General features: G+C 34.9%; 1 protein-coding gene across 9 annotated transcripts in view; it reads right to left on the bottom strand.

Annotated features, from left to right (window-relative positions):
* Positions 1-27,359, bottom strand: part of GPHN (gephyrin) — a gene marked incomplete at both ends in the record, with an annotated part of 652,555 nt that overhangs the window by 221,151 nt on the left and 404,045 nt on the right. For 8 of the 9 annotated variants that reach the window (XM_079700388.1, XM_079700393.1, XM_079700385.1 and 5 more), the window contains 2 exons: positions 6,071-6,205; positions 23,243-23,515. In XM_079700388.1, coding sequence (XP_079556514.1) covers positions 6,071-6,205; positions 23,243-23,515 — 408 coding nt within the window. Of the gene's footprint in view, positions 1-6,070; positions 6,206-21,811; positions 21,920-23,242; positions 23,516-27,359 lie in introns of all 9 variants that reach the window. The other variant, XM_079700386.1, reaches the window with a different exon arrangement.

Genomic DNA, 27,359 nt, shown 5'->3' with positions numbered 1-27,359 from the left:
TTATTTTGTATACAGTAGTGTGTCCAACGGATTTTAGTACATAGGAGTATGAAAATGTCCTTGACAGGGTTTTAGATTCTACGCTTCAACTAACTTTTTTTTTTTTTTTTTTTTGCGGTACGCGGGCCTCTCACTGTTGTGGCCTCTCCCGTTGCGGAGCACAGGCTCCGGACGCGCAGGCTCAGTGGCCATGGCTCACAGGCCCAGCTGCTCAGCGGCATGTGGGATCCTCCCAGACCGGGGCATGAACCCGTGTCCCCTGCATCGGCAGGCGGACTCTCAACCACTGAGCCACCAGGGAAGCCCTATGCTTCAACTAACTTTTAATAGACTACCAACTGAAGAATTTTCATGTAGTGTCAAAGAATATCCACAATTATAAGAAAATGTTATTAAGATAGTCCTTTCTTTTCTAACTACGGATCTGTGAGGTTGGATTTGTTTCTTCATATTCTTCAACCAAAATAACATATCGCAACAGATTGAGTACAGAAGCAGATGTGAGAATCTAGCTGCCTTCTACTAAACCAGACATCAAAATGAATATAAAAAAAGTAAAACAATGCCATCCTTTTCAGATTTTTTAAATTTTGGAAAATATTATTTTTCCCATAGCAGTATTATTTATATTAACATAGAAAGGCCTTATTATTCACATTTTGAAGCAAATAAATAAACATTAAAAAAATTTCTAAGTTTTAATTTTCAGTGCAGTAAATATCACCAGCTATAACTCACATAAACAAGCTATTTGAGGTCCTTAATAATTTTTAAGTGTGTAAAGGGATCCTGAGACCATTAAGTTTGAGAACTGCTGGATCTGACCAATACGTTGAGAATATTATTGCTCAATAACCAACGCCCCCATGGGACAGTTAACTTTGAACACAAAAAGACTTACATTTTTATGTCCAGAGGATGTATTTTATTAAATTAATTAATGTTATTAATTCAGTGTTTCCCAACCTTTTTGGTGTTTGTTGACTCCACATGTAGAACTCATACATTTCTACAATGTCATTAACTGCTGATCAGTTGTTGATATAGCATTGTTGACATGACTTCAGACAAAAGCAAAGAAACTTGATGTTTAGTGTAGTCTTACTGATTTTATTTAGGCTCTCAAAAATAGTGGAAAATCATTTGCAGGCCTCAGTTATTGCCTTGATCTAGGCTAGAATTTTAGAAATTTCATGACATTCTCCAGAGACCTGGGAACCAATGAACTAGCCATATTACACAATTACTCTGATGTTCACAAAGGAAAGTGGTGATAATATGGAATAGTCTGTAAAAACTAACATCACTAGGAAAAAAATCTCAAAGAAAATATTACCCTGATACTGGATCAAATAATGCCATTTTTATATGTAAAGGAAATCACACTGCCTTTCAGACATACACATTAAAAACATTAAGAAAATATTCTTTAACCAGAGTAATATAAATTCTTTTGCTCAAAGGACAATAACAGAAGCCTAGAGAGAACTCATAATTCTGCATTTTGTTTGAATATAAGATTAGACATTATTACTAATTATTAAATGAACACATACTACCTAAAGATATTTCAATATATACATTTTAATTATTTTATAAACTTTAGTTTAATTAGACAGGGAGAATTTATATTTTCTTCTTAAGAGGAAAAAAAAGAACTTGCTGGTTAGTCTGGGCACAAAATTCTATTCTAACCTTTGAGGTACAAGGGAATATGTGACAAGAGATTACATTTATTCATTTATTTATTTTAGTCAAACTTCAGATGCCTAGGGAATAAAAGGAAAATTGAATTGGTTTTTGTAAAAAATTCTCTATTTTAATAACATCTATAGGGAATGGTGAATTGATTGGAAGTTTGGAATTTTTTTTCTTTTTTGTTCTGGTCATTATTCTCTACAACAGCCTCTTGATTCTAATAGAGGTGCTGCTGCCTTTCATAATTGAAAATCAGAACTCATTTAAGTTGTGGATCATACTCACTGTAAAACGCAGTTTGTTACAGAATTATTCTTTTAGCAAACCATTTTTGGGAGACTATCACCATTTTAGAACTTGAGTCCTCTAGATATTGCTCATTCATAGAATCTACATACTATTTGACTTTTTTGGCTTAGGCACTACTTTACTTAGGGCAATGAAAGACTAAAATCCCAAGTTTGTTCTTAAAATATACTTCACTGTGTTCTCAAGCAAGAGAAGTGAAAATCACTTGTCATTTCAGTCAGATTTCATTAAAAGAAAATATCTGATATGAAAGAGAAACGACTTTCTCCATATACAGAAAAATATTGTTTCATTTCAGCAAATAAATTTTGCTGGAGACAATGTCATTCTATGAAGAACTGTTTAGAAAAGATAACACCTTGCTGTCCTTGTTAGATTGTGATGAGTGTACTGAAAAGGAAATCCAAACTTGGTATGTTTTACAGATCGTGTTCTCACTATAGCTGGAGAATCTTATAGGATCAAAGCATAATCTAGGATATTATATTGCAGTGAGAATAAAAAACATGAATTCAAAATAATGTTTAATATCATAGTTGTTGACCTAACAGGAATAGATGCATACATACAAATGGACAGAAAGTTTTCATCTTAAATGCTGCCCCATGATAAAAAGCTACAGAGGGAAAGGTTGGAACTGTTAGTTTTTAATCATAATTTGGTTATTTAACCCATCTGTGTTTTCACAAAGACTAGGGTAAGTGTTTCTGATGGTTATTCCCAGAGTATTCTGTACTCCTGCTGATAAATCATAGCACTTATTATACTTTGTTATAATTTATAGTTGCCTGTTTTATCTGTTTGTAAAGCCAAGAACAATGTTATTTGCTCACCACTGCTTTCCCAGAACCAGGCAAAGACTTATTTAATAGATTAATAACGCTGTTGGGGAGGCAAGGATTACCAGCTTCATCATAGACAAAAAGCTCAGAGAAGTTGAGCAAGTTGCTCTAATGCAGTGTAGTAATTAAGTAGAAAAGTCAGCATTTGAATCCAGGTCTTCTATTATCAAGTCAAGTGCTCTTTCTAGTGCTCATCTTTTAAAACTCTATTGTATTTCCGATGTAAAGAAAAATATTCGCACATATATTTCTACACATGACAGATGGTATGCCTAATCTGAAACATGGAAGGGGGATTTCTATGGGGTTTGGCTAACAGTAATATGTACTAAATTATAAATATCCCATCTAAGATGCAGTAACAATAACAATGTCAAACTCAACTTGTGTTCTAATTTTGTGCTAGATATCATTCCTGGGATGTCTTATACATCTCTTAGATTGAAAACATTCAAAACCAAAATGTATTAACAACTCTCCTTTGCTTTTTCTCTTTTATTCCTTAGTATAGTTAATAACATCATTTACCCATATCTCAAATTAGAAACCTGACTTTCTTTTTGATTTCTTCTCTGCCCTAAATTTTTATGCTATAAAATTAAAATAAAGAATTCATCTAGAACAGATTTACGTGCTAAAACCTACAGCCTTGAAATTTGACTCAGTAGGGAAAGGCAAAAAAAAAAAAAAAAGTCATTATTTAAAATAAAAAAGAACCGATATCTGAAGTTGGATTTTGAAGTCACTAAATCAGGTTATTTATGTACTAATGAAGTTTTAGTCTGAGAGTTCTTGATTGGTGAATACTGCCTGTAAGGTGGTCATTTCTGCTGAATATAATTCTCAAAACCTCCACCTGGCAAAAAAGCTTTTGTTTTGTTTTATTCATCTTTCATGTCCCTGGTGAAATGTTACTCCTTCGAGTGGCCTTCTCTGATCATCCCATCTAAGTGAGGTTTCCCTCCTTTTATTTTCTATCACTACACTTTTTTACTTCTTCTTAGCGTGAATTTCAATGTATCATTATTAAGTTACCGTAAAAGTATATTTATTATAATTTAAACAGTTATTTTAAATAAATTTATTTTAAAAATACCTATTTATTTCAATATACCATTGACTAAACTGTAAACTCCATGAGGGCAGAGACTATATCTGTCACTGATATAAAAGTACATATAAAAGCATCTAGTTTACATTAAATTAAGCAGTCGTATAATTTGATACTTTTAATAGGACGATTAATTTGATTATCTTCACTTCTTTTTAAAAAATAAGTATTCAAACTAATTTTTCTATTATATTACTATTCTGATTCAACCGTAAAAGTTTACTTTTAAAATTACAACAAAGCAATAATTTTATCTTTGAGATTACATTCTGGTGTGGTAAAAATTATTTAAAAGAAACAGAATCTTATTCCTAGACAAAAATACAGAAAAAAATTCCTGAAAAAAAAGATATTCAAATACTCTGTTTTATTTGAATTTACTGTCAATGTGAACAGCTAAGTGTTAACTATGGAAAAAATATCAAGACAAGCCACCTCCTCTCCTAAAATTTTGCAGTAAGCAAATTAACTTAATGTAGAAATTCGGAGTGATTTTTAAAACTGTATTTAATATTCTCTTTGCAATTAAGATGTAATTGCAGAGTTTTAAAAAGGCTCAAGAACTACTATTGTATAATTAAACTTAGCTTAAAATATTTATGTACACAGTACATCACTAAGAGAAAAATAGTCTTAGATAATTCTGGATTCCCATCATTAAGGTCTTAATATTTGGTGAATGAGTAAACTTTTATACTGGATTTAACATTTAGCTTTAATTATCTCCCAGACTTTATAAATGAGTACAACTTATACTGTTGGAGTTTAATGAAGTCAAATAAATTATTTTGTTTTAAAAATTTATAAGATATGGATGAGATTCTTCTACCCAATTTATGTCTTGAGAACTCCATGTTTTCATTCAGTTGAAGATGTAACTGACTGGCACCCCATGTATAAATGTATAACATACATTTTATATCTAGAATGTTTTTATAGTTTTTCTCTGTTGAAGATTTAGGACGTCAATTTTTTTTAACTATAAAATTAATATCAGCTATTTTTGACACAAGTCTAAAAACAATGATATACAACAGTTAACACTTTGAAGACTTTGCTGAAAAGGTTGTACCATGGAATGTAAAAACAACTGCACTACACATATCAAGAATTGCTTGAGATTACTTCTAGTTAAATTCAATGATAATATTCATAAAGCTCACAGAAAAGCTGGAATTAAGGAAGATAGCTATATAAGTCCTTAAATCTGATGACAGTGAAAAAGCCACAGTTTGAAAAATTACCTAGAGAGCCCTGAAATAAATTTACTGTATAGCCTGATATCTAACACCATATCCTATTAAATAAGAAGGAATGTTACTGTTAAGCTTTTGATGCCAATAGTGGATCCATCCCATAGAAAACTTGAAAGCACAAATGACTAACTTTGCTAGGAAAGAGATATTCCAGGAAAAAGCATCACAGTCAAAATTAGGTTTGCTACTCAATTTTTCACATACATGAAGATGTCAGGTAGCAAATAAATGTCTACTCCTCCCCCCACCCCCTTACATGATTCAGTACTTGGGAAAAATTATAAAAAATAGATACTAAGACACTTCCTCCCTCCCCCAAAGGTTGGCATTAAAACTTTCTTTCTAATCAATTTAGATTTGTTTCCAAATATTCGGCAGCAACATTCCAAGTTGAATATGTTTGAAAAAATTTGGAATGATACTAGAGCAGGGAGCTACCCCTGCCTGGACAAGTTAAAAAAAAATCCCTTTGGTGATATTATTTTATTTTGTTAATCTTACTGTTTATTGGCCAGAAACACATTCATCCTCTGCATAAATAAATAACTTCACATCTATACTAATAAGTATGCTACAAAATAATAAGTCTACAACAAAGGAACAGGAGCTACACAAAGTAATACCTATAGCTGTGAGGTAGTAGGCATTTTGAATGAAATTTCTATTGCTCTATTGTTGGCCTAATACGACAATCTGTGAAACATTAGCTGGTAACTATGTTATAGCCCATTAATGTTTCATCGTATTATCTTGCATGCAATCCAATCTTGACAAGCGGAGGGAAATATTGGTTGGTTAGTTTTCCCAGATTCACATAGCAGAGCAGGTGTAAGGTGCCAAGGAACTGTACTTACTTTTGGTGTTGGGCAGGAAGCTGTAGAAAGGCGAGATGTAGCCTGAGCACGAGGAGATTCTGAAGGAGTAGTGCTGAGGGAGGCTGTGTCTCGTGGGAGCACCTGAACGCCACGAGAAATGATGGAGTCTGGAATCTGGACAAGAGGAACAAGTATGGTTTAATATGCTGAAAATACCAACAACATGTAAAATCAATACCCATATCAAACATTTTTTTGGGGGGGCATTTTTTGCTGCTGAGCTCTCAGATATTTGGTCTCACTTACTGTTAGGTATGAATGCATCCAACAATTTGGGATAGGGTAGAAACCTTCAGATTTAAAATATTTTCCTTGGCCAAATAATATTTCATCAAAGCTTTTTTTATGAGGCAGTATAGAATTGTAGTGAGAAGTGTTTGGCATTCATATACTGGCTCTGCCACTTAATAGTTATTTAATTTCTAGATATTTTCCATTTCCCTTTCAGATTCATTCTCCACCCTTCTTCACTCTCTCTGCTTGAAGCTAACCTGTATAGATAGAATCAATAAGCTATTTTGTGCTCTCTGGTTTCTAGCTGGGCTCAGCTAATAGGAGCCACTGTCAGGAAACTGAAGGGTTGTAGGAGAGTAAGGTCTGACATTTATTCCCCTGGCTCCTTCTCTACCAGGTCACCTTAGGTTGGCTAAGATCACAGCCCCTATCAGATGACCCTTGCTTTCGGCTCTTTTCTGGATTCCAATAGCAGATCCCTCCCTTGCCCCATTAGGACTAGGAGTATTAATGATTCCCACTATTACTAGTCCCAGGGTGCTGCATCATGTTTTGTTGCTTTCCCTAAAACCTGCCCAAGCTTTTGTAAATATCATAGTCCTTTATTACTCTTTTCAATTATCCATTTAAGTATGCTGTGGCTTTGCTGGGATACTGATGGATATATTTTTTTAATTTGCCATTTCCTTTATCTAAAAAATGTAGATAATGATAGCATTTACCTCACCAGATTATTGCTGAGGGTTAAATAAGATAATGTATATAAATTATATAACACAAGTAGTTAATACTTAATAAATGTTGGCGATTGCTAGCTATTATATTATACCTATCAATAGGGTAAAGACTGATGTAACCGAATATTACTACTGTAAAAACATATAAATGTAAGGACAAATAATATGGATTATTAAAAAAATATTAATATTTACATTGATTATAAAATTTATTATTTGGGGCTATGCATAATTTAGTTCATGTTCTGGGCTAGTACTAGTGAGTGTAGGTCTTCTAATCTCAAAATGAGAACTTGACTACTTTCAAGCAATTATCATTCAATAAACAAATATTACTTACTATGTGAAAAGAAGAAAACAGCAGCCAGATTTTGTGACTAGAAAGGTGCTCTATATCTTACACACCATCTCTTTCTCACAAAGGACATATTATTTTCATAAATGCTCTTTTATTTAGTTTCCATACCTACATCCTCAATACCAAAGGTACTGCCACCATTTCAGGGCTTAACAATTTATGTGATTTATGAACAATAACCCCATAACTAGGATGAAAAGCAATGGGAATTTGGAGAAGAAAAATAGCTCCATTTGCTAGTATATTTGAATAGTGAATTGCAATAAATATTTTAAAGAAATGGAAGTAGTCTAATTTAGAAGAGCTTTATGTTGCCACTTATGTCTAATATAAAAGGCCATGTATTGGAAAGAAAAAGGTCAAATGCCCCTATTATATTTCATATAATACCATGTTTCTCTCTTTCACAGAAATTACCCATACTTATACTACATTTATATGTATGCTAGTTTGATCAATGTCTATCTCCCACACCAGAATGCACTGTCATGATGATGGAACTGTGTTTTTGCTACTACTGTACATCCAGTACCTAATGAAGCATCCGCACAAAGTAGTATACATGTGTGATATATATTTCCAGACTTACACACACACACACACACACACACACACACACACACACACACACACACAATCTTCACCCCCCCCAATAAACAAAAGAGTAGGATATTTGAGGGAGAAGGTAACTTTAAATTGTGAGGTACATACTTTTGGGTTACTAGTCTGGAAATACAGAATGAACTATTGGAAATATGAGTCTGGAGCTCAGGAAAAAGTTAGGGATTGGATATACACTTTGGGAATTATCACTGAAGGTGGTAGTTTCAGTCATGCAAATATTTCAGGTCACCCAAGGAGGGCATGTAAAAGAACAAAAGATGACGGCTGAAAATTCTAGGTGATATCCATATTAAGGGGTTAACAGAAGAAAAGGAATTAGGGAAAAAAAAACCCTGTAAATGGTATGATGATACAATCTTGTTTTCCTTGAATAATATGGGTTTATATCTATTATCCTGACTTAATTATTAAATAACACATCTTCTCACTTTCAGAAGTGTTTCAGTTTGGAAGGTAAATTATTTGGTCTTCCTATCTTTAAGAAACCGTTAGAGACAAAAGAGGAAAATTAAGACAGAGTGAACATAAGGGAAGAGAAAAGAGAAGAAACTTTCAGGAGATATTACAAAATGTCAGCTACTGGGGAGAAGAGGAGTAAGGTGAGAGTTGAAAAGATGCCATTAGATCTAGCAATTAAAGTAGATACAAGTAAAGTAAAAAGAAGAGAAACGAGTTGAGGAAGCAAGTGGGGATAACAAACCAGGGTAATTGGTGGGAAAAAAAGAGAGACATTCACTAATATTCTTTTCTTTGGTGCTTGGAATGAAGATCTATCTGATGACAAAAAGGGGAAGTAAAAGTGGGAAAGATAACTCTAGAAGATTCATAAAAATCTGGAAAAATGCATTGATGACTGAAGCATGGAGGATAACTAAGGCGTTGGCAAAGGAAATATCAACCATCATTGAGAATCCAGTTAATACTGGCAACCATAAATTTCCAATTTCATTATGTAATATAGTGTGGAAATAAAATTTCACCCATCTCAAAAAAGTTATGCTACAGACAGAGACTTAGAAATTATTTGCAGAGATATGATTGTGGAAGCTACAGAAATAGATGAGATCTGAAAGACAAAGACCATATGGAAAGAATACAGCAAGACAGAAAAAGGAGAAAGAAACAGACATTAAAGAACAAAATAGAGGTGGTCATTAGTAACCTAAAAGAAAGTTATTATTTGATCAAGATAGATACCTCAATATAAGTGGTAAAGAAAAAAGTTGGAGGTAAGGAAAAGGATGCAGTGAATATGGATAACTGTTGTACAGTGTTTGTAATGTTTCCTTTTTGGAGATATTATGAACAATTCTTGTTCATGTACCATAATTCCCACATGCATTAATTCTAGGATATATATACTCAGAAACAGAATTGCTGGTTGTAGGGTGTGAATACTTTCTTTTACAAATTCCCAAATTGGTTAAGCCAATTTATATGTCTATCAAAAGAAAATGGTGACAATTCCTCTTACTCCACAACTTAGCTCTACCTAGTATTGTCAGTATTATTCTTTTTCAAATGGGATACTAAAAATATCTTAATGTGTGTGTTTTTAAAAAGTCTTTATTGAATTTGTTACAAGATTGCTTCTGTTTTATGTTTTGATATTTTGGATGTGAGGCACGTGGGATCTTAGCTCCCCGACCAGGGATCAAACCCACGTCCCCTGCATTGGAAGGTGAAGTCTTAACCACTGGACCACCAGGGAGGTCCCCTTAATGTAATTTTAATTTCATTGTTAATAAGAGTAAATACCTTTTCATATGTTTATCAGCTATTTAGATGTTCTCTTTTGTAAAGTCCCTATTCAATTTGCCCTATTTTCCCCTTATTAAGTCGTTCTTTTTTATTGAATTGTTACATTTCTGTACCTATTCTGGATAACAAGTCCTTTATCAGTTTTATATGGTGTAAATATCTATTCCTCCTATGTAGCTTGCCTTCTTACTTTATCACGTATTGTGATGAACAGAATATTTTAATTTTAATTTAGTTAACTCTATCAATATTTTCCTTTATAGTTAGTGGCTTTTGTGTCTTAAAAGGAATCCTTTCTGAGTGACATCAGTAGAAAGGTACAGTAGGTAATGTCAATAGTCCACTCCTCTACTAAAGAAGTGAATAAACTAACAAAATCTGTCAGAATCAACTTTATCAGAAATCTAGAAACTAATCAAGTTTACAGCAGCCAGGTGAATGCTTAATCAAAAAACCCCACAAAACCCCCCACTTGATCCCCTACTACATAGCTCAGTGATGGCCTTGAAGACACAGCTCACACGTCTGGTAATGGTTCTGAATACTGAAGGGAAACAAACCTTATTCTCAAGGGTTGTGGTTGTTTCAACATGTCTGGTAGCTCACTGAAGGATACGCTCAAAGGGCTTTCTTTTATTTTCCCTATCTTGGAACACTCCCATGGCTCAGGCAACTAACTGGAGGGGAGGTTAGCCAAATATTTAAAGTCAAATATATTAGCCACTGCTGTCTGGGCAGTGGATAACAGGTGGAATGAATAACAGATAAACTTAAAAACCTGGGAGGGAAGGCCATGTAATGAGATGCTTTCAGGCATAAGAGCTTTGAAAAGTTCCCAGATAGTCCTGAGTTCCAGGAGGTCATGATTATGCCCATCCTTAGAAGACTTCACCTAATCTTTCATCTCTTGCTGAACTAAAGATTTTGCACAAGTAGGAAGTGAAGGTTAGGCAGAGTAGTAAACTGCCTGGCTGAGTGTTGAAGGCATGCTCCAATATATAAAAAGAGCTCATCTGCAAAGAATGGGAGATTTTCTTTTTCTGTATACATATAAAATTTCCAGGCATTTAAGGAAATTATGTCAAATCACTAGCTGACTATGAAGCTAATGGAACAGAGACTTCAGTGGCCACACACAACAAAGAAGAACAGCCTTGACAAAAGTAGTTCAGATATTTGTAGTGAGGTGGATGGACCTAGAGACTGTCATACAGAGTGAAGTAAGTGAGAAAGAGAAAAGGAAATACTGTATGCTAACAAATATATATGGAATAATAAAAAAAAAATGGTCAGAAGAACCTAGGGGCAAGACGGGAATAAAGATGCTGACCTCCTAGAGAATGGACTTGAGGATATGGGGAGAGGGAAGGGTAAGCTGGGACAAAGTGAGAGAGTGGCATGGACATATATAGACTACCAAATGTAAAACAGATAGCTAGTGGGAAGCAGCCGCACAGCACAGGGAGATCAGCTAGGTGCTTTGTGACCACCTAGAGGGGTGGGATAGGAAGGTCGGGAGGGAGGGAGATGCAAGAGGGAAGAGATATGGGGACATATGTATATGTATAACTGATTCACTTTGTTATAAAGCAGAAACTAACACACCATTGTAAAGCAATTATACTCCAATAAAAATGTTAAAAAAAAAAAGGAGTACAGAAAAGTTAATCAACAAACAAACAATAACAATTATAACAAGCAGCAATAACATACCCTGGGGAGGGGAGAGAATTTGATTTCCAGAGTTGCTACTAGTAATATTCAAAGGGCCCAGTTTTCAACAAAAATATTATATGGTATGCAATGAAACAAGAAAGTATGGCCCATGTATAGGAAAAAAAAAAAAAGAAGAAATAGAAACTGTTCTTGAGAAAGTCCTGACACTGGGCTGACTAGAAAAAGCTTCTAAATTAACTAATTAAAATATATTCAAAAAGCTAAAGGCAACCATGGAAGAGCACTAAAGAAAGCATGATAATGATGTATCACCAATAGGGAATATCAATAAAGAGGTAGAAATCATAAAAAGAAACCAAATAGAAATTCTAAAGTTGAAAAGTATAACTAAAATAAAAAATTCACCACAACGGTTCAGTACAAGATTTCAGCAAGCAGAAGAAAGAAGCAATGAACTGAGGAGCAGAAATAAATAAAGAATAAAGAAAAATGAACAGGGTTTAAGAAACCTGTGGGACAACAATAAATGTACCAAGATATGCATAATGGGAATCCCACGGAGAAGAGAGAAAGAGGCAGAGAAAATATTTAAAGAAATAATGCCTGAAAACTTTCAAATTAGATGAAATACATGAATCTACACATCCAAGAAACTCAACAACCCCAAGATGGATAAACTCAAAGAGATCTACACTAAGATATATAATCAAACTATTGAACGTGAAAGGAGAGAACCCTGAAAGCAGCAAGAGAAAAGCAACTCAAGGGATCCTCAATAAGAATTGTAGCTGATTTTTCAACAGAAAGCAAAGGGGTTGGTTGGCAGTGGGAAGACATACTCAAAAATGCTGAAAGAAAAATAATCTGTCAACCAAAATTTTTGTCTGGTAAAACTACACTTCAAGAATGAAGGAGAAATCAATACATTCTCAGATAAACAAAAACTGAGAGAGTTCAATGCTAGAAGACCTGCCGGACACGAAATGCTAAAGGGAGTCCTTTAGGCTGAAATGAAAGGACACTAGACAGTAATTTGGAATTCATGTAAAGAAATAAACAACACTGGTACGCTACATAGGTAAATATAAAAGTCACTATTAATGTATATTTTGGGTCATGAATCTGTATTTTTCCTATATAATTTAAAAAGAAAACTACATAAAAGAATAATTATAAGTCTGTGTTGATGGGCACACAATGTATACATATATAATTTGTTAAAATAACAATATAAGTGAGGGAGATAGTGAAAAGCTTTTGCATAATACTTAAACTAACTTGGTATTAATTAAGACTAGATTGTGATAAATTAAGGTGTTAACTGTAACCTTCACAGCAATCTCTAAGAAAATAACTAAAAAATATTTGGTAAAAGAAATGAGAGGAAAAACAAAATGGTACACTAGAAAATATCTATTAATCAAAAAAGAAGGAAGTAATGGAGGAAATGAGGAACAAGAACAACAACAAGACACTGAAAACGAACAGTGAACTGGAAGAAATCCTACCTTATCTGTAATTACATTAAATGTAAGTGGATTAAACTACTCAATTAAAAGGCAAAGACTGGCAAAATAGATTAAACCCCCCTCAAAAAAAAAAAAAAAACCCATGATCCAAGTATATACTTTAGATCCAAAGACACATATTGGTTGAAGGTGGAAAAGTGGAAAAAATATTCCATGCAAACAGTAATCGAAAGAGAGCTGGAATAGCTATAATAATATTAGACGAAATGGACTGTAAGGCAAAAGCTGTTCAAAGAGACAAAGACCTCAGATAACGACAAAAAGGTCAATTCATCAGAAGACAAAACAGTTATAAACACTTATCCAGAGCTCCAAAATATATAAAACAAAAATCAACAGTATTAAAGAGAGAAAAAAAATTTTTAACAATAAAATTGGCAGACTTCAATGCTCTCAACACTTTCAATAATGGCTAGAATAGCTAGTCAGAAGATCAACAAGTAAAACAGAAGATTTGAACAAGAGTATAAACCAATTAGACCTAGTAACCATATAGAAAACAATCTACCTATCAGGTTGATTGTTCCATGTTCTCAAGTGAACATCGAACATTCTACAGGATAGACCAAATGTCAGGCCACAAAATAAGTCTCACTAAAATACTGAAGTCATACAATGTTTCTTCTCTGACCATAATGGAAGAAAAGTAGAAATCAATATAGAAATAAACTAAGAAATTTACAAATGTGTGGAAATTAGACACATTCTTAAACAACCAATGAGTCAAGGAAAAAAATCACAATGGAAATTAGAAAATACTTTGATATGAATGAAAATGAAAATACAACATACCAAAACTTATGGGATATAGCAACAGGAATGCTCAGAGGAAAATGTATAAGAAAAGCAAACTAACCTCCCAAAAAAGAGGAGGAAGGAGTAATAAAGATTCCAGTGGAGATAGATGAAATAGAGAACAGAAAAACACCGAAAAGATCAACAAAACCCAAATTGGTTCTTTGAAAATATCAACAGCATTGGCCAACTTTTAGCTAGACTGACCAAGAGAAAAAAAGATAAAACTCAAATTACTAAAATCACTAATGAAGTGGGAACATTATTACTGATCTCACAGAAATAAAAAAGATTGTAAGGGGAATGCCATGAACAATTATATGCCAACAAATTAGGTAACCTAGAGAAAACAGACAAGTTCTTAGAAACATAAAAACTATCAAAACTGATTCAAGACGAAATAGAAAATCTGGAATAGACAAATAACAAGTAAAAAGACCGAATCAGTAATCAGAAAAAAGCCTCCAACAAGGAAAAGCTCAGAACCAGATGGCTTCATCAAAGAATTCTGTCAAATGTTTAAAGAAGAATTAAATAATTCTAAATAATAAATCCTTCACAAACTCTTCCAGAAAATGGAAGGGAAGGCTTCCTAAACTTATTTTACGGGGCCAGTATTACCCTGATACCAAAGACAAATTAAGATGACACAGGAAAAGAAAATTACAAACCAATATCCTTTATGAATATAAATGTTTGGCAAACATCCTAAATAAAGTACTATAAAACTTAATCCAACAGCATATTAAAAGGATTATATACTATGACCAAGCGGGATTTATTCCATGAATGTAAGGGTGGTTCAACATAATAAATATAATCAATGTGTAATGCATTAATAGAATGAAGAAAAAATCCACATGATCCCAGAATCCAAATGATGTAGAAAAAGCATTTGACAAAATAGAACACCTTTTCATGACAAAAACACTTAGAAAACTAGGAATAGAAGACAACTTTCCCAACCTGATAAAGGGCATCTATGAAAACTCCACAGCTAACATTTTACTTAATGAAAGACTGAAAGCTTACTTTAAGATCAGGATCAAGGATGTCTGCACTCACCACTTCTTTTCAACACTATACTAGAAGTTCTAGCTAGGGAAATTAGGCAGGAAAAAGAAATAAAAGGCATCCGAATTGGAAAGGAAGAAGTAAAACAATCTCTATTCACAGATGACACTATTTTTTTTTCCACAGAAAGAAATATTTGAACTAATAAATTCAGCAAAGTTGCAGGATGTATGAGGAACACACCAAAATCAGTTGTATTTGTATACGTTAACACTGAGAATTTAAAAAAAGAAAATTAAGAAAGCATTTCCATTTACAACAGAATCAAAAAGAATAAAATATTAAGGAATAAATTTCCTCCGTAAAAAGACATAAATAGGGCTTCCCTGGTGGTGCAGTGGTTAAGAATCTGCCTGCCAATTCAGGGGATACGGGTTCGAGCCCTGGTCTGGGAAGATCCCATATGCCACGGAGCAACTAAGCCTGTGTGCCAAAACTACTGAGCCTGTGCTCTAGATCCTGCAAGCCACAACTACTGAGCCTACGTGCCACAACTACTGAAGCCTGCTCGCCTAGAGCCCGTGCTCCGCAACAAGATAAGCCACTGAAATGAGAAGCCCGTGCACTGCAACGAAGAGCAGCCCCCACTCACCACAACTAGAGAAAGCCCACACACAGCAATGAAGACCAAACATAGCCAAAAATAAATAAATAAAATAAATAAATTTATTTTAAAAAAGACATAAATAGGGGGCTTCCCTGGTGGCACAGTGGTTGAGAGTCCGCCTGCTGATGCAGGGGACACGGGTTCATGCCCTGGTCTGGGAAGATCCCACATGCCACGGAGCGGCTGGGCTCGTGAGCCTTGGCCGCTAAGCCTGCGCGTCCGGAGCCTGTGCTCCGCAACGGGAGAGGCCACAGCAGTGAGAGGCCCAAGTACCGCAAACAAAAACAAACAAACAAACAAAAGCCATAAATAAATGGAAAGACATATATTGTTAAGGTAGCAATACTACCCAGAGGGAATTTACAGATTCAATACAGTCTCTATCAAATTCCAACAAACTAACACAACATTGTAAAGCAACTACACCCCAATAAAAAAATAAATTTAAAAAAATCATGAAAACTGGAAAAAAAATTCTAATAGAATTTTTTGCAGAAATAGAAAAGCCCATCCTAAAATTCATATGGAATCTCAGTGGACTCCACATAGCCAAAACAATCTTGAAAAACAAAGTTAGAAAACTCACACTTGCCAATTTCAAAACTTACTTCAAAGGTGCAGCAATCAAAAGTGTAATACTGCCATAAGGATAGACATATAGATCAATGGGATAGAACTGAAAGGCCAGAAATAAACCCTCTTATACTTTTATGGTTAAGTGATTTTTGACAAAGGTGCCAAGACAATAGGAAAGAATAATCTTTTCAACAAATTGTGCCAGAACAACTGGATATCCACATTTAAAAAATGAAGTTCTACCCTTTCCTCACACGATATTCAAAAATTATCTCAAAATGGATCAACGACCTAAATGTAAGAACTAAAAATTATAAAATTCTCAGAAGAAAACAGAGGGATAAATATTCTTTACCTTGGATTTGGTAATTGATTCTTAGAGATGATACCAAAAGCATAAGGAAAAGAAAATTTAGACAAACTGGACTTCATCAAATTTAAAAACTTTTGTACATCACAGGATTATCAAGAAAGGTTGAAAAGACAACCGATAGAATGGGAGAAAATATTTGCAAATTATATATCTGATAATGGTTTAGTATCCAGAATATATAGAGAATACTTACAACAGAACAACAAAAGATGACCCATTAAAAAAAAACAAACACCTCATTTTAAGAAATGAGGTAAAAGACTTGAATAGACATATTTCTCTGAAGAAGATATACAAATGATCAACAAGCAACATGAAAAGATGTTCATTATCATCAATCATTAAGGAAAATGCAAATCAAAACCACAATGAGATACTTCATACTCACTCAATGGCTGTAATTTTTTTAAAAAGGAAAATAACAAATGTTGTTGAGTATGTAGAGAAACTGGAAACCTCATACATTTCTGTTAGGTATGTAAAATGGTGCAGCTCTGTGGAAAACAATTTGGTGGTTCCTCACAAAGTTAAACACAGAATTATTATATGACTCAACGGTTCTATCCTAGGTGTATATCCAGGAGAATCAAAAACTGGTGTTCAAACAAACGCTTGTACACAGATGTTGATAGCAGTATTATTTTAAAAACCAAAAAGTGGAAACAACCTAAATGTCTATCAACTGATCAGTGGCTAAACAAAAGGCATTACATCTATACAATGGAATATTTTACAGCCATAAAATGGAGTACTGATGCCTGCTACAACACAGATGAACCTTGAAAACATGATGTGAAGTGAAAGAAGCTAGACAAAAAAAGCCACATATTGTATGATTCCACTCATATGTAATGTCCAGAGTAGGCAAATATATAACCAGTAAGTTGATAGGGGATGGGAGGTGGGGGTATGGGGAGTGACTACTTACTGGGTGTGGTATTTTTTGAGGGGTGATTAAATATTCTGGAATTAGAGGTGATGCTTGCACAATATTGTAAATGTACTAAAAGTCACTGAACTGTACACCTAAACATGTTGAATTTTATGTGACTTTTACTTCAATTATATATTTAAAAAGAAATCTTTCCCTAATCCAGCACAATGAAAATTTTGTCCTATATAAATCCGTGAAAGTTTTATAGTTTTGTCTTCATATTTAGGGCTCTAAAAAAGTTAGAACATTTTTTTGGATACTGTATGGGATACGAGAATCAATTTCATTTTTTCATAAGGACTGCCTGTTGTCCCAGCATCATTTATTGAAAAAAGAACTTCACTAATCTGTAGTACAAACTCTGTCATATACCAAGTGTCCATATGTGTTGGCATTTTTTAGGCTTCTATTCTGTTCCATTGATCTAAGTGTTAATTCTTGCACCAATAATGCACTTTATATCATTTTAAGCCTTGGTATTTATAGAGCAGATCTTCTCACTCTGTTCTTTTTCTTATTCAAGAGTATGTTGGTTATTTTTGGTCCTTTGCATTTCCATTCTGTATAAATTTTAGAAGCAGCTTGTCAAGTTTCTCTCTCCCTCTCTTAATTAAATACATACACAAACACACACACACCACATACAAACTGTTAGGATTTTATTTACTATGCTTGTACAGAAAAGGATAATAGTTTTAAAGGAAACCCCTCTAATTTACTGAAAAGTATTTACTCCTGGGGTGTGTGTGAAAGCAAATGAGAATGAAATGAGAGGGTGGTTCAAGAGAATGTTAATCTTATTCATGTTTTTATTTTTTAATAAAAAGAATGTACTCATGTATTATTGTACAATAAAAAATTTTTAGTGATGAAAACTATGGGAGGAATTGTTTCAAAAATTAAGAAGTGATCAATGTACTCAAGAGCCTGAGAGAAGTCAAAAATATAAGCATAATGTCTTATATATGGTTGATAATTAATAATTGATTCTTTGATAATAAAGAAGCAGAAGCAGCCACCAACTTTGAGAATTACAAGCTCTCTTTGAGATAGAAGTAATGGAACAAAGTATTAACTCAGAAAAATAGTTTAAGCAGAAAGGATAGTTGTTTAGACTTGGTGATCTTTATTTTAATATAATAAGCAAGAGGAGAGAATAGGGGAAATGAGGAGATGAAAAAAGGTAAAAGTCTGAAAACTGCAATTCATTAATGTATATAAAGGAGTCAATAAGAGATGAATGAAAGGCTTGTTAAGTAGTGACGTTCTAGAGCAAGCAGAATTTGTAGTGGGTAAGTCAGCACAAATAAGAAGGAGAAACGCCAAATAACTTCCAAAAGAAATAGCATTCCTACTTTTAGAGCACTATTCTGTATTCCTATTATCTTATGCAACTGAGAAGATAGGGAAGACAATTTATTTCAGTTGATCTCAAACCCTCTGAGGATATGCACTGTAATTTCAACTGTGAATTATTAAACAATAGAATTTTCCTCGTAAGGGAAATTATAATTGGAATACATATTTTCTTAGGACCTGTGCTGATTCTTTCTAGTTATGTAGCTATTCTGTCCAAAAGCTACTTAGACTAATTAGGCAAACACTTCTACAAGAAGAAATGGAGAATTATATTATCAAAATTAGAATACAAATTCAAAGTATCATTTCCCTTTATAAACTCTGTCTTTTGAAATACCAGTAAGAATACCAATAAAGTAAACATACAACTTTGTATTTTGATGCTAGAGAAATTCTTTAGTGGGCATACATTTCCTCTTTGAATCACTATTTTTACCACTTAATTTTTTTTGTTTTGAAAAAATATTGCAACTTACAGAAAAGTTGCAAGACTAATACAACAGAAGATCTGTTATTTGTATTTAATTTGGGGTAGCTAGTGAGCAAATTTATAATAATTGAAGTGAGTCTCCCAAAACAGCCATGTATGAAGGAGTATGGCTTCCACGGCAAAAATTTGCCAGTCCCCATCGTAAGGCTTTTGCAGTCCTTGTCAGCCTGATGGTTAGCTCTATCGTATGAACCCTTTCCTGGTAACGTCTCTATTTAGAGACCTTTAAGGTAGGTTGCACTCTCTTAAAAATCCTACTATACATCCAATTGTACAATATAGGATCTGAACTAATAATAAAAATAGATTACATATGAATGCCTAAATGCTTTGGATCCAGTCTCCCTGAAAAGACCTTTATACTTATTTAGTAATCACAGAGGGGCAAGATTTATTTTTCCTTTTTTCCTTCCGTGTGTCACACGCCCCTACTCTCTGTTCTCTTGAATCAGGTTTCTCACTCAAATATGAAACTTCAGGGATTCCTATTTGATATGTTTCAGTTATTATAAGGAAGTCTTTTCAGCTCTTTGATGAGACACTACATACTGAGAATTATTAGTTAAGATGCTTTTTGGTTGCAGACAACAGTTTACCCATCTCTATCTCTAATTAGCTTTTTCAAAGTAACGTATTGGCTCAGGTAACTGAAAAGTCAAGAGGCAGGTATAGTTCAACAGGGGCTGGAGTAAGTGGTTGAAAAATGTGACAGGACCGAGTATCTCTCTTTCTCTCCCATTTCTTAGGAATGCTTCTTTACAGTTGGCTCCATTATTGGCAGGCATTACTTTCATGGTTCCAAGATAGGAATTCTTTGAGTTGTATATTTCCTCATTCGTATTCAATAGGAAACAGAGAGTCTATGTTCCTGGTCATTCAAATAAAATCTAAGAGATGAGACCCACTTGCTCCTATTGACCTGAATTATGTGTTCCTTGAACTAAAAACTGTGGTTATGTGAAATAGATATGCTGATTATACTAAGCCACCTACCCTGGAGGATTAGTCAATCTCACCCAAACTATATGACTGGGAAATGCGGTGTAGTGTTGGAAAGAGGGATGGGAAATGGCTGCTGGAGAGGCAACTAACAAATATCCATTATGAGAAGCACTTCTCAAGCCTCTCTGTTTCCTGAAAAAGCAAGCTGATCAGTTTGGCAATAACCAGTATTCAGATCACTAGGAGCTAACTTTTTTTTTTTTAATTTTGCGGTACACGGGCCTCTCACTGTTGTGGCCTCTCCCGTTGTGGAGCACAGGCTCCAGACGTGCAGGCTCAGCGGCCATGACTCACGGGCCCAGCCCCTCCGCGGCATGTGGGTCTTCCCGGACCGGGGCACGAACCCGCGTCCCCTGCATCAGCAGGCGGACTCTCAACCACTGCGCCACCAGGGAAGCCCGTAGCTAACTACTGAAGAGTTATTCAAATCATTTTCTGTGTAATAATATGAAACTCAGAATATGATAACTTAAAAGCTTGGTTATGAATATGAAACTTCCAAATATTTTAGTTTGAAAACCAGGATAATTATTGTAGTTGCTGTGGTTGCTTTATAATATGAGAATACAAAAGACAGTTTGGTACATTTTGGAATGTTCATAATTTATAGCAAAGCTATAGCTGGAGAATTCAGTTGTCAACTGGAATTCATTAATAATTTTATTAATCAATATTTACATTTTCTACTTGGCCTTTGACTTAGCTAAGTTTGTTTCCAACCAGGCATGGCTTGTTGAATATAAGCATTAAAGTCATCATTTGGTAGTTTAGCTCCCAAGGGTCGACTGATACTAGTTTTCCTCCCTGCATCCCCCTGAAATCCTGCGTGTTTTTTCTTCCTAAGGATTAAAAACAAAATTACACTTATTACTTATTTTTCTCCTTTTTCCTTCTCATTTTATATTCATATCAGGGACTGAGGTTTATTTTGCAGCCATGGTCTAAACTGTCACTGCTTATTCAGCTATACTTATCAGTTTAATCTTTCCTAGCCTGACACTTTTTACAAAGTATCATTCAGCCAATGACTGAAAGAAGTGATAAACACCCTTAAAAGTTTCTATATGAAGATCAGTAATATCAGAATTTGTACAAAGACAACTTTCTAAATGGTTGTAATGAGAACATAGAGAAAGAAAAGAAAAAAAGATGCAAAATCATAAGGAAAAAAAGCAAGATTAATACAAATTAAATATTATCTTGACCAATCTGTTTGGATATTAAAACTTAATGTGATCCTCTTAAGGGATTATCTTAATTAAGCTAGGCAATTTATTTTAAGGTATGTGATGAAATTACTAAAGAAAAAGATAACTTCTGAGCAATGACTTTCTTGAAAGTCATGTGATGAAAGTTCATTGCCACATACTACAAAATCTTAATGATGTTAGAGTACTTTAGGTACAGGAGAAACTCTATTAAATTCCTTGATGGAAGATACTCAGTGGCACTTACACTTCCACAAAAAAGCACTAGTGAAGGTCTTTCAGAATAAAACACATCTTCCGTCATATGCTATAGCCTACCTCCAAGGATAGGAGGTAGGCTGTATGCTTGCAAAATCATTAATGCAAAAGCCTCTTGTCTTACCGGTTCCTCTGCACTGCCTGTTGCATCATGGGAATAACTGATGAGACCAGGGATGGGCTGCTCACCGTGTGCCATGATAACAGCAGGACTGGTGTAGAATGGATGCTTCTAATGCACAACACATAACAACTATGAATACAGGAAAACATGAAACTATACAAGCAAAATGACTGGAAAGGAAAAAGGGTGAAAACAAATGGAACAATGGAATGTCAAAAATTTTCAAATGAAGAATGACAAAATTAGCTTAGATTTCAAATGGTACAAATTTTTTTTAAGACTGAAACTGATGGTACTTTTAACTCTTTTAATTAAGAGTAAAAGAAAGAGAACATACTATGATTTAATAATGTATTTCATCAATCATTTCCATAAAAACAAAACAAACCTCACGCAGAACTTAAATATTTACTAGCCTTAAGTAAGGACTTAATGTATCACTGAATCGATCTGGAGACAGAATAATCTTGTCTTCATTTAAAGAACCACCTACTTGTTGTCTGAATGGACACTTCCAAAGGATCTCTATGATCCTTTCCAATATATACATTGTCAAAAAATCATCTCATGCTATGCTCATAGCCAAAGTATCTGGATGAGCCATAAAACTTTAAAAATTACTTCATATAGTGATTAGATTTTCAATCTTTACACTCTCAATGAACAATCATTACTCCCAGAAGTGATATGCTACTGTCTGAAGATTTTAAAGTGTACAAGGTGGGTTATACTAGATATGGATAATAATATAAATCATGTTCTGTGACTTTAAGATGATAACTAAATTTACTGAAGTACTTCATGGTACTATATTTCCTCCGAGAATTGTTCAAAGAGAACTTGTAATACTTTGATGCTGTTTTAATAATATTTATTACTTTATTAAATTAAAAACACGAATATCTTACATCCATTTCTTCTCTTTATGACTGGAGTAATTTATGTCCAAATTTAATTTGTGTCCAGCTTTAACTGCTGAAAAGTCTTGTCTTTAAAAAAAATATTTATTAATCTTCCTCAGCTAGTTTCTTGAACCACCTTAGGTATCTTACCTTCAGTTTGGTGCTCCTCTAAGAATTTGTGAATATTTGATGTTCTGAATACATGAACATTGTATATTTACTATGATCACAAAAATGACATCTTCAAAGAGTTCTTAAATGTCACATTGTTTATCATTGGAGCTATTACTTCAATAGATAACAGCAGAATTTTTAATGCCTCAGAACTCAGAACAAAACTTCAATGCTTTCAAGAACTCTACATAATGGAGGGAATACAGCTGTGGAGTGTTATGAATATCCCTGTTCTTTTTAAAGGATGCCCTGAAGTGGTATTTAACTTATGGAAGAATGGGATGGAAAGAGAGATGAAATCAATACATTTACCTGTGGGTCCTTTAGATCTCTGGGTCTCTCTCAGCAGGCTTACCTTGGCCGCAATGGCTGCTGCAGTTATATGTGATGAAGAACTATCTTCTGTTGAAGCAACACCACTGTCTTTCTTCTCTTCTTCCTCTTCTTCACATTGAACCCCTTTGTCTTCTGTCTGTTTATGGGGGCTAGTTGTGGGAGGAGGGGAAAGAGGTGGTGGTGGGGAAGGTAAATCTTCAAGTTCATCATGCACTTCTTTTACTTTTACAATGGCATCACGTAAAAGGTCAATGGCATGAGGTAGGGCTGGCAGTATGAACTGAAAGCATTCCTGTATGCAAGAGGAAGAAAGAAAATGAAGATAAAGCATTTTTATAGGCATACAAAATGGCAGCAATCAAATGTGTTTGTGATTTTGGATCACAAATTTTGGATTTATTTGTGACTTTCTCTCCATCTGTCTTAAGAATGAATCATATTTAATGTATTGTCTTTGCAATGCAAAATATGAAGAATGGTATATATTACAGTATTCTCCATAAGTTGAAGAACTACACTATATAAGCACACAGTACATTTTTTTTTTGTTTTAAGTAAAATTTCTATACAACTTTAGGGTTTAAGGATACATTATGAGAGAGCAGGTAAGAATTTTTACCTTTCTGGTTAGAGAAGGATACTAGAACTAACAAACCAATTGAGTACTGAACTATTTTATTCAGAGAGCTAAAGTTCTGACTACAATCATAAAGTATAGCTAGACAATGTTGTACAATATGTAAAAATAGGTATAAGTTTGTACAGCATAAAAGTCAATATAGTCTCTTGGTTTCTTTTTTTTTAGGGGGCAGTGAAGGAAAGTACAGCATTTATTGCAGGGTGCCAAGCAAGGAGAACAGGCAGCTAATGCTCAAAATATATCCATTATTACCTATATTGTATCACCAAAAGAAAATAGGTGAGAATTTAAAAATCAGAATATAAGGCCAGATATGTTTGGGGAATATGTTTGAGCAGAGATCTTTCTCTTTTACATTTAAAGTAACTTACCTTAAAATCTAATATGTAAAGAAATATCTTACAATTTATGGACTACATGGAAAGTATCTAATCTTTTAACCTACTGGGAAAAAATTGTATAGTGAAGAATTTAACTTTAATCAAAGAGAGGTCTGGCCTTTACTCTCAGCTTTTGGGAGGTGATCTCTAGTCCCTTGTTATGTCATGCCTGATAAGAGTGTCTCTGTTTGCCTGGGGGCTTTGGCCACTGAACAGTCTAACAATGTGGTTTACTATGAGGGTTTTGGGAAACACAGTATCAGTTTTGCCTCTGGAAAGAACTAGGAACGGCTGACTAAAGGTCAACCATGTGGGCAATATATGATCAAGTCCTAATAAAAACTCTGAACACCAAAGGCAAAGGAGAATGTACATAGTTACCAATACTCTGTGTATACTGTCTTATATTGTGGCTAAGAGGAGGTGATGCTTCCATGATTCCCTGGAAGAGGATGACCAGAAGTTCCCTGTTTGGTACCTCTCTTAGACTCTGCCATATGTGCTTCTTTCCTTGGCTGATTTCAACCTGTATTATTTCCCTGTAATACAACATACCCATAAGTATAACAGCTTTCAGTGAGTTCTGTGAGTCCTAGTGAATTATTAAAAGTGAGGGTGATTTTAGAAATCCCCTCAATTGCAGTTGGTGTCAGAAATGAGGGCAGTCTTATGGAGTGCTCCAACTTTGTAGCTGGCTAACTTCTGCAGCTGGTCAAAACTCCTTACAGTTGGTGTTAAGAAGTGGGATTTGATAGAAAGACCCTGACTCACTGAAACTTGTGATCTGGGAAGAGGAAGGAAAAGAGGGTGGGGGATAACGAATCTTTAGAGCCTAGATGAACACAGGGTCACCCACAGTATGGAACTGCAGCTGTACTGTAATTAGTTACTGGAGATAAAATTAGCAATGAAGTTTTAAAATGAAAGATCTAACTCCTAAGAAGTTACGTCAAAGCACAAGAAATACAAAATGATAAAAAACAAAGTAAACACACAATTTCTTGGTTAATGGTATCTGTACTAGCTAAAACAAAAGTAATGGAGAATGTTGGGGTGGATCCTGAGGCTGGGCCGAGTTTGGATTCTGAATGGTCTGACATATAGCTGCTGGCCTCAGAGCTGCTTCCCAAGGAAAAATTTATGTTGAAGCAATAAACAGTAAATAAAGTTGGACTGATTCATAAGAAAATGGGGAAAAAGAAATAAGAGATTCAAGGGACTTGTCCTAGCAGGGTGGAAATATTTAAATGGTTATTAAGCAATGTATGAAAAAAGTGAGCACTGATGGGGACAAAACAGAGGTCTTAAAGAAGCACTGCTATGGGCTGAATAGACAGACTGGAGACCCTGCTGGTCTCCTAACATTAAGGGGTCCTAAACAAATCTCTATTTACCCTGGTTTGGAGGAATTAAAAAAGCTAGGAAGCAAAGAAACCTTACCTTGAATCACCTTAAGTGATGGACCCATAATCTAATCAATATAAGGTCTGACAAAAGGGTCTGGATCCCTTGACCCAATCCAGGCCTTAGAACTCCAAGGCCATATGCACACAAATGGCTAAAATCATCAGGAGACAGAGAAGAGACTTTTCTGGGACTCCTTGACATGGGAGCTTCATGTACTGTGATTCTACAACCTGTTGAAATCCTAATGGGGGAGGGGGTACAGTTAGAATGGGAAGATATAGGAATGCAATAGTTGATGGGATTAAGGTGAATGTTTGGATAAGAATCAGAATGTTTGGAAAGTGAATTTTATGTGAAGTGGTGAATCTCCTTTACCTGAATGTATTATGGGCATGGATGTTGTGTCTGACTGGAGAATTCGTCCCCTACCTCATATTGTAAAACAGCAGGCATGTAAATCCACTCTTCCACCAATATAACTGGACATGCTAAATGGGCCCACACAGTTCATTAATTTGCTGTACAAAAGCCCTGTGTGGAGTACAGACTGGGCTTATAGCAAAAACTTGTAAGTGCCACCCAACAACAACTGCTGGGATTTTGGACCAGAAAATTTCCATTTGAGAGACAATTACTACTTGCTATTTGACTTTAACTGAGACTGCCCTTATGACTAAAGGACACAAAATAATCCTAAAACCTGAAATATCCAAAAGGTCTTGGGTAATTTCAGAGAAAAGCTCTAATGGGGACGGCAATGCCCAGGAGAGTTCCATAATAAAATGGAAATGTTGCATATAGAATCATGCTACCAGGAGAATGCAAGGAGGTACTCACGAGCAGGCAGCCTCTTTTCACCTAGGGCTGACTTCGGAACCACCTGAGGAGCTGCTGGATCCTATGGCCACTTGGGCCACTTGGGCGGTGCCCTATAAACAGCTTTCTATTGATCAACAAAGAGCTGCTTGGTTTATGGATGGCAATTCCAAGGTGAAGGGACAGCATCCTGTTTGGAAGGCCGCCACTCTGATTGAAGAAGGTAAAAACAAATCAGCTCGATGGGCTGAACTACATGTTTGCCCCTATGTTTGGGTTTTTACTGAGTCACGGGAAGTGTCCAAATGGCCTGGCCGTATGGTCAGGCAGATGGGCAATGGAAAACTGGTCTATTAAAGGAATATGGGACATGGCCCTGTGGAAATCACTCTGGGAACGTAAGGGGCATATTAAAGTAGATTATGTTAATGCCCACAAGAAGAACTCCCTTCCAGAACTGGAAGTTGATTGGTACTGGCGAGCAGATATCCTGGTGTACGTGCTTGACATGGCCACCTGGGTCCATGAAATGAGTGGACACTGGAGGTCTGTAGCAAGGCAGAGATGGGCTGAATCTAGATATATTCCTCTTACACTCTGAGACACAAAATGCCAATAAGAACTGTTTTGTCTGCTAAAAAGAGAGACAGAGAGGCAGAGGGCTATGCAGCAAATTCCACAGGGGAAAAGTCCTACACATAGCTGTCACGTTGGACTGATGCTTTTAGTCCCTGGAGGCTACAAATGGGTCCTAACAGGTATAGACACTTACTCTGGTATGAGCTTTGCTTATCCCAGAGTAGATGCAAATGTTCAATGTACTATAAAAGGACCAGAACAGAAGATATTGTATCAATGACCATGGAGGCACACTTCTTCAGACCAAGGAACAC

This window comes from Hyperoodon ampullatus, assembly GCF_949752795.1.
Source record: "Hyperoodon ampullatus genome assembly, chromosome: 3".
In the NCBI taxonomy this organism is placed as follows: domain Eukaryota; kingdom Metazoa; phylum Chordata; class Mammalia; order Artiodactyla; family Ziphiidae; genus Hyperoodon; species Hyperoodon ampullatus.
The sequence above is the reverse complement of the archived record's forward strand: the minus strand, read 5'-3'. Positions and strand labels throughout refer to the sequence as shown.